The following is a 15,830-nucleotide window of genomic DNA, read 5'->3' on the forward strand; positions in this document are numbered from 1 at the left end:
GATAAAATTAAGTAATATTGTGAAATAGTAAAAGCTCGTATTATGTAGATATGTTAAAACTTATTTCACCAGAAATATTTGCGAGTTTATTTGTCCATAGTGGGTGTATTGGATTAAAACTCATTATCCTGGCCTTATCCCACTCACGTGCGGTTGGTTGACGAGCTTAAAATTTTGGCTTCATTTTTTACGGCCGGTCACCTCATGTTGCCAACCCTACTAAAGTATAGATAAGATTAACTCATAGATATAGGGAGCGGTAGCGGTCACTTCGCTACTTTAGCCAATTGACCGCTTGATCGTTTGACACCTTTGAATAAAACACAGCTGTGACGTAATCTATTACATCACCAGATGTTTATTTAAATCTTAACATTAATAGGTATATAGGTATAATACACCTTCCTGTATTTGTCTTTATCCGCATATTCTATCTATTGTTTTAACACTTCAACGGTTACGACAAATATTTTAATGGAATCGAACATTGATAAACTATGTGAAGAACTGAAATCAAATATTACAGGATCAAATTATTATCACAAGAAATTAATATAATACGTATGTAAGTTGCTATGACCAGTTTCTAAATTTATTAGTAACAACTAAAAGTACGTACTAAAAAAGGTAGCTGATCCAACAAGAATGTGTTAATGAAAGAGAGGCTAGTCGTGTGCCAGGATCACGCCCAATGTACCGCAATTTCTGCATACCCTCTGGATTTTGGGCATGAGTTATATCGTAGAATTAGATGAACGGGATAATTTCACATGACATATATAAAAAGCTTTATTCGTTATTGCCTCGCCAATTCTATAAACCGGAAAGCCAATTAAATCTGTTTTTCTCAGACTTAGTACTTTAGTGTCAAGGCTGCATGACTTTTAGTTATAAATCTCGGCGCCGAGTTGTCATAAATGCACTATGGTAAGTACAGGTTAATGATGGTAATACTCTTGCAAATTGGCGGGACTCTAGTCTATCATAGAGTATACAATGTCCTTTGACTGCGCAGTTTTTTTGCTGCCGTTTTACAAAGAAAAACAAACTGTTTAAAAACAAAATTTTATTATGTTCTTTTTGTTGAAAACTATTAAAAATAAAAAAGCAAACTATTCAAAACGATACAAATGAGCCTAAACTTGATGAGGTTGTGCAGTTTCATTGCGATGTTCATAAGGTTATCTCCCAGCTCCATCATCAGATCAGCGCCATGTCATCATAAGTCAATTCGATATTTTCACGTGGTTTACACATTTATGCACAGTTTTCATCTCAATCAGTAACCGGGAAGTGGATCAAATTTAATTTGCAAGATTTGATGACAAACATCGGGACAGGTGAATACCATACCGTCCCTTACCTAACAACACCGCATAAGTCATTTTTAACAAATTTACAGGAGACAAAAAAAACTGTCTATTTAAAAAAATCGGTGGATTTTTTTTAGTAATTTCTTAATAAATAATCTATTTAGTGGTTAAGAAATAATTATTTCTTCACTTTTTGTCGATTTACGCTATTTTACTCTATTTCTTTACGTTTCCATTATCATGTGACCAAAGTTTAGACGCGGAATGAGCAGCTCCATCTAATGGTATTAAAATGTAAAAACCGCTAATTTTCGACTTGAGCGATGTTGTAAGCTAAAGGACGATATGTAACATTGATTATAAGATATAAATCTACTAGCTGTCGCCCGCGACTCCGTCCGCGCGCAGTTAAAAAAAACTTAATTGGGGTATGAAAAATAGATAAAAATAAATGTAGCTTATATGACACGTTCGTAGATTTACCATAGCAGCGCCATCTATTGATTACTTACTCAACCCAGTGGAAAGGTATCGACATCTGTTAGAATCATTTGGAGTTAACAGATAATTGTGACTGTCAAATAATAACAGACAAATAATTAGCAATAAATTAAAATTGCGACTATAATTTGAGATTTAAACTATCGTATCTCTCAAGTTGGATCGAACTGCACATGGTGTGCGAATTTTATTATAATCGGTTAAGTGGTTTAAGAGTCCATTGAGGACAAACATTGTGACACGAGATTAATATATATTAAGATTTTAGTACTACTAGTTAATTGAGTTTGCGATAAATCGACTAACGATCAGAAATCAACATAATCCAATGAAATGTTTCATCATTGATAAAATTTATAATATAATATGAATCACCAGTTTTATTTATATAAAACATGAATAAAACACATGTTACATATTGAATAGATTACCTTTAGCTTTGCGTAACATCTGTATTACTGATGCATCGTGATATAGTTTGACTTGTGTTTGTGGCACATTGTTGTGAATGTGAACCGGAACAGAAGCTTGTTCTAACTCTCTATATGCCATTAAATTCCACAAGAGAGTAATTAGTACAGCCAGACTGTGCCAAGGAGGGTACTTATAGGAAGGTGAACTTTATCTCTACTTCCCCCCTCCCTCCTCTGCCCATTTAAGGCGGTACATCTGGAACCTTTTAGCTTGTTGAAGATGTCTATTGCCACCTTAATCATGACTGAGGAGCTTGGAGCCTAAGTCAGAGGTGACTAGGCCATAGTCAACCACACTGGCCCAGTGCGGGTTGGTTGACTTCAAATATATCTTTGAATATACCTTAAAACATTATAAAAAGTCATAAACTTACGTTTTAATATTTTGTAAAAAATCGTTATTAACGACAACCGTTAACAGTTTTTGTATGTTCAAATTATTTAGGTTTTTTAATAGTAGTATAAAGTGGCAAAAGAGCAAGCCGCCAGCTGATTTCGCTAAAAAACGAATCGACCGCTGCGCATAGACTTCTTCAACATGTTGTCGATGCGTTACCTTAAATGGAGGCTGATATAAAGTTACATATTGTCTTAAGTAAAAAACTATCGGGCAAATGTATCCAGCAGTCGTAGTATAAATCGCGTTTAGTTCGTCATACGTTTAAAGATGTACTTAGCTGTGTTGTTTGCGCCAAGCCATTTGACACTTGGCCTCATATCGAGTATTTACTAAGCCATCTATGAGCTTTACGTCAATAAATATTGTATGTAATTTTATGTATGTGTTTGTAACATTGTAAGTGGTCTGTAGTTTACAAAAAGATATATCTTATAACGAAAGTAGAGATATATAAAAATAATACCTCAAAAAGTGAAATGCTTAAACGCGTTGTAATCTTTTATATGAGACTAGCTTTAGTAAGTGTTGCGATGACAAAATGAAAAGTTTAAACATTCCAAATAATATAAACGACTTTATCGTAGTGGAAAGTTTCTACTGATGTGTGAAAAGTTTAACATAGTACCTGTAACCAAACTCCTACACAAACAAAATACTTGTCCAGAATAACTTTTTTTGGAACGAAGTTCCTTATCGCGCGTTGTGAAAGGGGGCTAGATGGAAAAAATTCTTACGAAAAGTTGTCACGACACTTTTTGCTATATCACCATGGCAACGACGTGACAATATATAACGAAAATTCATAGAAATAAAATGTACTTCTTGTGAAGACTTAAGTTTTTTATGCATAGAATAAACATTGGTTCCTTCACTAATTAATTGAAGAACTTCGTTCCATCCGGGTGTCCATTGATACCTCTCAAGTTTTTTTCTTCTTAGTAAGGTCCTAAGAATCAAATAACACCTTACAATATATACTATGCTTTATACAGTATAGTACAAATTAGTGATTGCGCTCATAGATGCTTACAATTAAGGAACAAGTTGTAGATTGCCTGCCATAAACAATAACAGCTATAAAGCATTATTACGCATATCGTTAAGGTAACCGCAAATTGTAACTACACTATAATAAATTCATATTAACCGTAACTAGCTCCGATATTGGTCATATTTTCCACTGCCAGTTATTTAACATCCTGTATAATTTAATAATACAAAGGATGATTCAACAGTAATAATAGTATTTAGTATAAAATATAATGTTCAGATTGATTTTTATACAGAGTGTCTCCTTGACGTAACGTCTGAATCCTAACCTTACTTAAATCAATTTAAATGCACGTGTGTCAGTTAAATTGTACGATTCTCAGTATTGGATACACACGTAAGTTTTAACTGTAAAGTCAGACTGTTCCAGTTAAAACTGAAAATATGTAGCTAGTTATAACTATTGCGTGCCGGAGGCCTAATTTTAGTTCCCTTTCTCTTCCCACCATTTTGTTATAAGGTAAGAATGGTATGTGGAAGTGGATTTGACGGAGGGTCCATACGAAGAGGATATAAAAATTTTGTATACGTCCGTCCCTTCCTACGTCGATTAAAGGTAGGCAACCTATCTGAAATTGCGGATGTCTTTAGGCAGCGGTCTCTATTTCGGAGTAATCAGATGGCAGCTTGCTCGTTTGCCACCTTATTAATAAATTAGTTGTCAACAATTCCATGATGTAAGGTAAAAAAATGTTTGATACTGGCAGTCGCCCGCGACTTCTTCGGAACTTCTAACTATCCACATACATCAGATACCTTCCAGTCAAATCGGAGATTACTAGGTACAAACGCGGACAGACAGACAGACGGACAGAAAATAAAAAAATATATTTTTTGTTAATACGCAAAAATACATCATGAATAATATGATTTTTTTTTCGATTTAAGAAATCCAATTTTATTAAATGTATAGATTAAAAAAAAAGTCGTCTTTGACGTCATATTTCTTGTTTCCTTTAATAATTAATTTTGTAAATCCTACCGTCAAAATTACTTCACCTTGGATTTAATGTTACTTTTTGTGTGCACTTCTTGAGAATTGTCTTAAATTGTGTAGGCATTATCGCTTTTGTTGTAGTTTTTGTTATAATTATAGGTATGTATAACTTTGTTTCTGATGCTTAAACAACAATAAAAATATAAATTAAGTAGTAATTAAAAAACAACAATTGTTTTTTTATTGTTTATTTGAGGCCTGATGTAGTTAAGTATGTATTAATCCTTTGTCTAATTGTTACTTTAAAAAAAGTAGGTTACTATTATTTTTTTGTACAAAAATTGTACAAAAAAGGTAAAGCTTAAGATATAAAGGGTTTAACAGTTAAATAATTAAAATAGTTACCCTCTTTGGATCCAATATAAGGGCTTTTGTACACAACGCATCGTAATATGTAAATCTTCGAATAATATTGTATCCTTACGTCAAGAGTATCGCGTTGCGTACGCTCACACAACATTGAGTCCTTAACGCGATTTATCTATTAAGTCAATACATAGAGATATACATCTATTTAGATTTGCGACAATCTTTACAAACAGATTGCGAGCGACTGGCGTTGAAGACGAAAGAATAAAATGTCAGCTCCGTGAGCATGGTACGAAAGAGCGTCGGTGGCTCAGGAGTTAAGCACTTGACTTGCAATCTGCAGGTCCTGGGTTCGAATCCCGCCATGTACCAATGTGTTTTTCGATTTTCGATTTACATATGTACATTTATCCGACGTTCTTACGGTTTAGGAAAAACATCGTGATGCAACCTGCACATATCAGAGAAGAAATTCAATGATATGTGTGAAGTCAACCAACCCGCACTTGGCCAGCGTGGTTGACTATGGCCTAGTCACTCCTTACTTGGGGAAGGCTCCGAGCCCCTCGGTGGGGACGTACAGTGAGCTGATGATGATGATGATGTGAGCATGTGTACAAAGCCCTATTACATTGTATTGCTTAAGTCGCCTAGCAACTAAATTAGCCGGTTTTAGAAGTTTTACGTTATCATGTGTACAAAGGGAAATGTTTAGGAAATAAACGACTAAGTAAATAATAACTCGGTTGTACATAAGTCATAGTTTATTTGGCACTACAATGCATGCATACATTGTTCATTTAACAACATATTATATGTCCAATTCTCGGAAATATATCTAGTACAGTAGACGAGTTAACATGTTAGGAATGTGGTTATATGTTATGCACATTATAGGGCGACTTATTATAACCCATCAGAATATAAATACAATAAGTATTTAACTAAGTCTACATTAAGAATTAGTTATGAAAGAGTTTGAAGATTATCTTTATTCTGTTTACCTAATTATAGGTGAACGGAAATGTCCTTCTAAAATCGGTTATATTAATTCCAAATCCACTTTTAAATTAAATCAGTGTATAATGTTGACTATATCTTTGGCATTAGTTCGAATTTAATTTGATTATATCTGAAATCTTAAAGGATCTTATCGTGGGTTTCTGAAACTAAATCCTTTTAAAACATATTGTTATCTCTGTTTTATTACAGAGATTTTAGTCTCAGAAACCAATGGTTAGCGGTTAGCATAAAATCAATTAAAAACCCTCAAATGTATAATTACTAATCTTCATCTATAGAATCTTAATGAGATGGGCTCTAAAACTTAAAGCTATGACCTATCACAAATGATCTCGTAATAAAATAATAGTTTATTGTGTAATTTAAACTGTACACGTGTATAATTATTGCTGAATATAATTGCATGTTTTTTAATAAGATACCTAAGTCATTTACATCCACTTATATTAATTGCAACAAAAAGCGTCCCTTAGTGAAGCTTTTGTGTTAAGGAACTCGTTAAATGACAATCGAGGCAGCGTAGCAGTTAGTTTTAAATGTAACTAAAGTTAAAAGGTTCTAGAATTCTCTCGAACGCAACCTTTTCAAATATATGTATTTAATCTGACCAGAAATATAGAATCGCCTTTGATATTGCAACGTTCTACATCTATGTCAATACTTCAGACGAACTAATGACATTTAAAAATGAAATTAGTATTTTAGACTTCACCGTCACTATTAGTCTGAGTTTGTCCACTTCTGTGTGGGCCTCCCCCATCGATTGCCACATTGCCCGGTTCTATGGCTCGCATCCAGTGCACTCCCGCAACGTTCACCAGGTCATTGTTTAGACTTGTCCTGCGTTAATTGCCTATAAATTAGGCCACATATGTATTATACTATTCTAAGAAAATATATTAAAAATATCCATAATATATTGCCATCATTGCTCATTTTCTTTGAAAAAGCAGAGTTTGTTACGTCAATGGAAATTGACTGTAATTTGTTACATACATAAAGGTCGCATAGACATTTTAAACTTGATTATTGAGTAATTGGCTGTTTTTATGATGATGCATTTTTTATCTGCTTCATGCTTATGTATAATCTGTCTGTTTAGACATCTTTGTTAGATTATTATCTTTTTTTTAAGCAGATTAAAAATTCCGTAAGCGCCTCTTTAGAATTGATATTAACAAGACTGAGTTGTAGAACTTTGTAATATGTTTTGTATTTCAAATCACTAACGCGTCTGTAGAAGTGCAATTATTTTTATCAAATGTTATTTTGTCAAATTATTTGATAACACAGCTGTTGACGCTTTTCTTCCGTGTTTAAAATGAATATCTAATTCAGTGACTGTCAAACTTATTTCTTTCAACGCCCCCTTTGAAAATCAATTATATTCCAGAGCCCTCTAATTTTTATTTAGCCCTAAAACTTAAAAACCACAATTTCTTTACTTTAATTAATTTCAATGCCCCCCATTTTTTGGACCCCTTATCGCCCCCTCCTAGGTTTCAAACGCCCCCAAGGGGGCGTTATCGCCCGCTTTGGGAAACACTGATCTAGATCAAAAATAAGTGAACAAAACATGATCGCTAACCTAGGCTTGTAGACTGTTTCAAACCCATACTTTAAGTAAACAAAACTCAATTTTTGCCGTAATATAAAATATCAAAATCATTCTGGTATATTTTCCGCACTATTACGCATTTCCGTTTATTAAATGCTTACTGGGAAACATTATGTGGCTAAAGGAGGAAGATTGCAGGTAAAGGAATGTAAATTGAAGTGAAGTATGTCGGTCTAGACGTCCATCGTGCACCTGTCAGTTACATTTATATGTATGCGTGTCTCTGGCTACGGTAAAACTATAATAATAATAATAAAATACAGTAATAATCGATGAGGTAGGCCTACGTTCAGCAGTGGACAAACACAGGCTGTTATGTATTTTGTAATAATAAAAAGTTAAAGCGATTTTTCCTTACAACACTGTTCTTTGCCGACTGATAGGGCTGCAAATTTTGTCGTATATATATACCTATGTTCAATCTATTGTGACCACTTGTAGCTAATTTTTGCGGAATTTTATTCTTTCTAGGAATGTCCTACCCAATGTTGTGAACTTGTGAATGTAATCCGTCAAAAACTAGGAATCACAATTGAAATTAGTCTGAATGACTCAGGAGGAGTTAGGCTCTTAGATTATTTAACTGCCTGATGCTTACCTTTTACTAGCCGATGCCCGCAACTTATTCTAGTCTAAATAAATCTAGTATTAAATATAGCCTATGTTACTCAGTGATAATGTAGCCTTTTAATGGGAAAAAAGTTTTTGAAATTGGTTCAGTAGTTTTTGAGTTTATTCGTTAAATACAAAAATACAAATCCTTCCCCTTTATAATATTAGTACGGACAAGAGATACCAGTCTGGAAAAACATAGCTTGGGCATATTAAGAAGCGATAAAAAAAACTATTTACATGATTAACTTCGTTGTTTTTATTAAATATGCAATTAATTTAATTACTATTTTATCTCATTTTTATTATTCGCTTACTATTGTTCATCATGTGTCAATCTGTTTATTCAATTTAATTGCGAGCACCACGCTATATGCATAGTAATGTCGTTTAAACGATTTGATTGCATAAATAAAGGATAATAAAGGCTATAAGCCTGACAGCTGACGTAAACTGGATCTATTGATTTTCACAGGTACTAAACGTTATTGTGTAAACCAATAAGTTAATGAGATTATAAAAACTGAACAATCAGTTATTACCTTGTTCGTGCAAGAATAATAATTAAGTTTAGAGAGACGATGGTACAGTTGTTAAGGACTGGATCGTAATTTAAAGGTCCGGGTTCAAACCCCGCTATATACTAATGTTACGGTTTTCGAATTTCATAATGTACTTAATCTGACTTATGATGAAGGTGATCATCGTGATGCATCCTGCACAGACTAAGAGATTCAAAGATACGTATTTGTTAATTCAACTAATCCTCATTAGGCTAGTATAGTTGATTAAGGCTTAGTCACACCGAAATTAGGGTAGGCTCAGAGCTCCTCGGTGGTGACGTATACGAGCTGACAAATATAAATATATTAAAATGTACTTAAAACTGTGTTTGTTGACACTTTACATAAGTGCTTTTAAAAGAAATTTATTTTGTAATTTCATTGTATGTTGTTGTAATTTTCGTGACTATTTTAAAATTTACAACGTTTTGCCTTTTAATAATGAGATATACATATACTCCATGCTTGAAATGTTTAGGTATGTACAGTAGAATGTCTATAACTCGAACCTTGTAAAACGTAAGACTACAAATAAAAAAATCCGTTCCCTTCCGCTGAATCCTAAATACTCTATATCTCGAATTATTTAGACTTTGTAACTCGAAAAAAATTAGTAGTTAATAGATAATAAATAGTTATTTTAGTTCATTTTAATACTCTATAAGTCGTTTTTCAAATATTCACGTCTTACTAGGAATTCCACGTTAAATACTTCATATCCTGAACTTCTTAAGTCGAAGGCTCAATAGTCGATTTTTTTTGCATTTCCCTTGACATTGGAGGTATCAGTATTCTACTGTTTTATGTTGGAATAAACTCAACGGGAAATTACACTAAATCTATATCTTAATTTGGAAGCTTGTCCGGCCATGTAATTTCTACGTAGTTGTAAGAACATCTAAATATGGTAAAATACTTGATGAATACATATGTGTAATAAAAAAAGCTTTATTTGTATTTATTTATAAATGGAAGCATACGTAACGCGCGCTAAATTATCCTTTTTTTATCGTTCTATAATCTTTGCTAGTGCTAAGCTTTAAAACAACAAAAACAATTTCAATTAATATTTGTTTGATTTGTATGACCTGAAAGATAGAATTTATTTTGTGTACTGTGTATTAACGGTAGGTGGCGCTTTTAACAGTCTTCTATATTTCCTATTTTTTTCACGATTCGCAAAACGAAGTTAAATTCGTAAAATTTTATCAAATGTTCAATGATTCAGGAACACATCTTACTAATATTATAAATGCGAATGTTTCGCTAGATGCTTGTTTAAAGGTATTTATCTCTAAAAGTGTTGAATGGATCTTGATGAAATTTGGCACAGATGTAGGACATAGTCTGGAAGAACACATAGGCTACTTACAGACATTTTTTAATTCCGCGCGGACGGAGTCGCCTGCAATAACTAGTAGTGGTATATATATTAAAACAATGATTTGCAAATTTGTCAAATACGCGTTTAATTATGCCGTTTCAAACTGAATTGTCGTTTCCTTTTATCAAGTCACTGTTTAGTCAAAATAGGTTGTTATAGCACATCGGATATACAGATAAAATGTTTGTGGTGCGAAGAACTTATGTGGCCCCGATGGCATAAATGAAGCTAAAGCAGCCGTTTATAATATCTTGGGTGTGTTTTCTTCTACGCCTAGACAGATTTTCTGATAGAACTAAGCTAACAGCGCAACCGTCACTGGACCAAGTTATCTATACATATGTATATATACAAAGAAAGTTGTGTTAGTTACTCTATTTATAACTCATGAATGGCTGAACCGATTTAGCTGACAATTTGAAGGCTGCCGCAGCTACCGTAGCTTAGCACCAGGAGACGAATATAGGACTTTTTATTTCGTTTCCTTTTTTTATTCGCATGGACGTAGTCGCGAGTAAAAGTTACGTAAGTTAAGGACGTAGTTATAAATTATAGTTATTTGGTACACTTAAGTAAACCTTTCATAATTTTCACTTTCGAACAATATTCATGGATTTGTAAAAAACAAAAATTAAAATCTCATCATACTTAAACATTGTCAAATAAGAAACCTCCAAATGAACATACGTCAAATTAACTTCGCAACCGTAGTCGTTTTCCCGCCATTGTCACAGGTGACATTTGACCGGCGCATGCGCAATGGAAGTCGCGACCTATTACGTTCCCAACCACCTACCGACTCTTAGTTTACATACAATGTGGAAAAATAACGCCCGCCAAGACGACAAATGGAAAAAACTAGTCGTATAATTATATTTGTGACCGTATATGTTTGTTGTTTTTTTTTGTTGTTATTTTAATCGATTTGTAATTAAATAGCTATTATGTGAATTTAATGTAAATATCATATTTAATTTGTAACTTAACTAGGATGCTAAATATTAATAAAGGTTCAAAAGCAGCACATCGTAATTTTTAGACTTGTAAACCGCCATTTTAGTTGTTTACAAAATGGCCGTCAGCTGATTGGCTTGGCTCATTGAGTTGGTGTCGAGTTCTGATTGCTTATAATCCAATTGAAACATTTGCTTGTTGGGATTCGACGACGGTTCAAATAACAATGATTTATGTTTCTGGAACATAAATTATTATACCTACTGTGTGTTGCATAGCATTTGAGTTTTAATGAAACCTTCTTAAAAGGAATACTTTGGATAGACCACAGTATCGCTACGCATTAATAAGATATTTGCTTATTTATCTTCGATGTTATGTCTGATTCTGATGTCTTATGTAATTACGAGTACATAGGATTTGAAAAGCAAAGAAGTTCAGTGTTTTTAATTTCAGTTTTTAAGAAGTTTAGAAAAAGTAAAAAAAAACATAAGATAAACTGATATTGATACGAGAAATGCCTTAAGTTTTAAAATATATGTTTGTTTACAGGTGATAGGACAACGTGAATATGCGGTACGTCCGACAAGACGACCGTCGGCGGAGCTGCAAACGGGACAGCCTTTAGAAATAGTTGTACAACAGGTGGGTACTTTCTCCCTTATTCCAAAATCAAAACTTTGTAACCAAACAAAAAATTGCGAGATTACATTATAGTTTATTTTAAGGGTGTAATTTTTAGTAAATAGTGAGGAATACTATTAAAGTCCGTGATTCTATAAAATGCATTCCTTCATCTCAACCTTGATTTGACATCAAATCAAACTATACTATACTTATAGATTACTTTTCCCTCTTACGTAAGTATAAACTGTTTGTACAATCACGTGTCACAACTTCGCATGACAACCCTGACCTTTGAACACCTTCCCGTGTATCAGTAGGGTTGTCACTGTGTATCTTTTAATATCAATTCAAAGTCATTACTACTTGAATACTTGAAGCATTAATATTTTCACGGAAAGCGAATTTTTTACTTTATTAACCTAACCCTGTATTAACTTATAATCTGAAAATTTAGTGCCATCTACCTCAAATGAAATTATGTTAATTTAACTGGAATAAGGAACATAACTGTATTAGTAACTTTAATTAAATAACACCTTAATATTTTTTTTTAAATTAGTCCCACAATCTTATTTGGGCTGATGAATGTGACCCCGCGGTTGCTTCTAAAAAACACGTACCACAGGCCCAGCCATACATGACAGGACAGCTATTTTAGTATCACTTTTGCCAATTCCACCTCCTTGGGAACCCAGACTTGGAATGGTCCTTCTATTATTAAATAAGGATGGGAAGGGAAGACTAAAATTTGTCCTTCGGCACACACTGATTAGACGAAATGCGCAAATACTTTCCTTTGATACGTGTCGTGGTACTCATATTGTGAAGTCGTAGTGTATTTCACCAGTCGAGCTATTCGTGCAGCACCTACTGTTGTGGGTTCTACTATTTTTTTAACGCAAGATTGTCGCACTGTAATTTAGTTAACAACAAAGATAGCTAATAATAGAGCAGCTAAATTAAATACAGGTCTATTAACATGCAAGCTAGGCTCACTGCTGACGTATTACAATGAGGTATATAATTTTAAAACTGGAATGTCGAGGCGCAGGTCGCGGGTTCAAGTTTTAACTGGCGACCTCGGAGTGTGTTAATTTACCTGAGGTACTTGTAAGGTAATGTACACTTTAATCTAGTACTTCACGCGTACTATCCGTGTCAATAGCTTTTTAAATAGACGTAGGGTTGTCACATTATCGTATAATTTTTATTTTACAGTTGCAATAAAATTTACGTATGAAACCCAAAGGGATAGGCTGAGTAAGAAATTAAATACTAAAATACATATTACTTTAGTATTCATTTTATTTTTTAAGATTGTAATTATCATCAAAGGTTCGTGTGGTCAGTATTTTCCTTGAGAGACTTCTTATCCTACTCAAGTCAGGGGTAACTAGGCCTAAGTCAAATGCGAGTTCGTAAACACAAAACTATATATTGTACAGAAATCGGGATATCGTTTAATAAGATTTTTCGACCGAAATGCAAATATACAGCTCTCGATCCACTTTTTCGTCGTTTTCACTCTGCCCTTAATATAGTCAGACGTACAGGTTTATAACTGTACACGTCAGTAACGGGCTCACTGACACTGGGAGCATTTCGGTTAACTTGAATATATTTTCATATTTTAAATCGGATTTGTTTGTTCTCTTTGAATATTTATTTGGTATACATTGATGTGTAATTTACATTGTTGATATGTTTTAGGTCTTCCCGTTTTTAATTAGAACAAACTATAAACTTTAATCCAATCTAAATACCAAGATTTACATCTTCTAACTCTTCACTTTACAAAACGACTGTGAGAAAGCTTTATGTTTGTTATATCCATCTATTATGTATAATTTATAAAACAACGGGGTTAAGTTATTTAAGTTAATAAGAGATAAGTTAATAAGAATTAAGTTACTTAAGTTCTTAACAAATAATTATCCTATACTCGTACTTACGATCAACGTCTCGAATTAATATCTTACTAATATTATAAATGCGAATGTTTAGATGGATGGATGTTTGTTTGAAGGTATCTCCGGAACAGCTCAACGGACCTTGATGTAATTTGGCACAGATGTAGAACATAGTCTAGAATTCTAGAAGAACACATAGGCTACTTATTATTATTTTTTTTTTCTATTCCGCGCGGACGGTGTCGCAGGCGACGGCTAGTTTACAATAAATATGCGCTTTTTTTGCAGAAATAATTTATGAACAGAGAAAGAAAATACTCAAAGTAATTCTTTTGTTTAAAATTAATTAGACATACATTAGTATGTAAATATTAAACTTGACATACGTCTCTTATGACATAACGATGGAATCTTTCAATAACAATAAAAATGTTGCTATATTTAAATTCCTCTGCCTTTTCCAAATCACAGGATCGATTGGTAGAGAATTCTTAGGAAGCGGAGTAGGTTTGTACCTAAAAAAATAAAAAAAATTTTTCGTAAGGTGATAAAAGAACAAGCAGCCACCAGAATTCGTCGAAGTTGCGTTGCCTATTCAAGACAGATTCCACAATATTTCCCCTTCTTACGCGTTAACATTATTTTGAAGTTAACATTGCAACACTTGCCGGGTTTAGTTAAGATTTTTGTTAAATTATCTTTAGATTGAGTTACCTCTTTTAAAGATGGTTTCGCCTATAATTTCGATGTCTTATTAAATATTCATTTTTAAAGCACAAGTAAGGAAAACCTTGTGTACATAAATTTTCACAAAAATCACATTAACATACAAACTTTACCCTTGTTAGCGTCGAATAAAAAAATCATTATTATTCACATTACACAGTACTTAGTGTGTGCACATCCTTGGCTTAGTTAAATTATGACATTCATAATTAATATTTCATTATAATATATTTAAGTTTAATTCATCAAAGGTGTACGTAAGGTCATAACGAAGTATGCTCTACTCATAGAGTTTTTGCCTGAATGACGAAAACCATTGCCCGTTTCTCAAACCATAGATATCTTGGACTTGAACCATAGATTCCTTTGTTGAAAATGTGACAATTTATAGAACTGTAGCCTAAACGACTATAAGACACTTTAGGTAGGAATACAAAAATACTTAAGACAATTTGGGTTCACTTTTTTTTTTTTTAAACGACGAAAAATGATAGAACGTAACTGTATTACCGCGGAACGTAACTAATCGTTGGTTTCTGAGACCAAAGTCCCTGTTTAAAATAAAATGTTATCTCGTACAAAGATAATAAATGGGATGACGATATGTTTTATGCAGGGTTCTCAGGCAAATAAGGTATCAGAAACCAAGTATGAGTACGCCAAGTCTTTTTGACTTTGTCTAGTCACTTATTACTCACATTAGTTAGAAATAAATCTAAACACATAACTTGCAAAACATATAATATAACAAGAAGCTATTTTTTGTTATCTTCATTAATCCATCATTGGTATAGAAAATCGAAAGTTTACGTTTTTAGTTATATTTTTATTGTGTATTATTCAAGAAGATTTTTAACCACAAACAGCAAAACACTTTCACGTATAATTTTGATATAGTGCACGGCAAATAATTAATTACATACAATATTAGTAATTCAAAGTATAAAAATAATAATATTAACACTTTTTTCCAATGTAAATTAAATTTTTATAAAAATTCGTTCGTCAAATCCTTGATAGTATACGCCAATATTTGATGCTTTTGTCAAATTACAAATTTTCGATTAATAACTAATTTGTCAAACATGTTTGAACGTCAGTCATTAAGAACCTGTTAAAACATATTACTTTCAAAAGGGGTTGCTATGGTGAAATATTTAAGGGTTGCGATTAAACTATTCAGAGTTATTGATGGAATAGTATGGATCGATTACACAAGGGTGGTTTTTTGGGTTTGCAGGCCGATTTTAAAGTACATATTACATCTATTTTAAATTGAAATCATCTAGCTCGAAGTGGATCGACGCTTCGTATAATAACATAAAATCGACACGCCACTCGAGTGTTATGTTTTTGCAACATAACCCGAG

General features: G+C 33.0%; 1 protein-coding gene across 3 annotated transcripts in view; it reads left to right on the forward strand.

Moving 5' to 3' along the window:
• Window positions 1-15,830, forward strand: part of LOC106715178 (RNA-binding protein fusilli) — a 67,029-nt gene that overhangs the window by 20,558 nt on the left and 30,641 nt on the right. For all 3 annotated transcript variants that reach the window (XM_014508422.2, XM_014508407.2, XM_014508414.2), the window contains exon 2: window positions 11,750-11,842. In XM_014508422.2, the coding sequence (XP_014363908.2) occupies window positions 11,750-11,842 (93 nt within the window). The remainder of the gene's footprint in view (window positions 1-11,749; window positions 11,843-15,830) is intronic.

This window comes from Papilio machaon, chromosome 26 (assembly GCF_912999745.1).
Source record: "Papilio machaon chromosome 26, ilPapMach1.1, whole genome shotgun sequence".
Lineage (NCBI taxonomy): Eukaryota > Metazoa > Arthropoda > Insecta > Lepidoptera > Papilionidae > Papilio > Papilio machaon.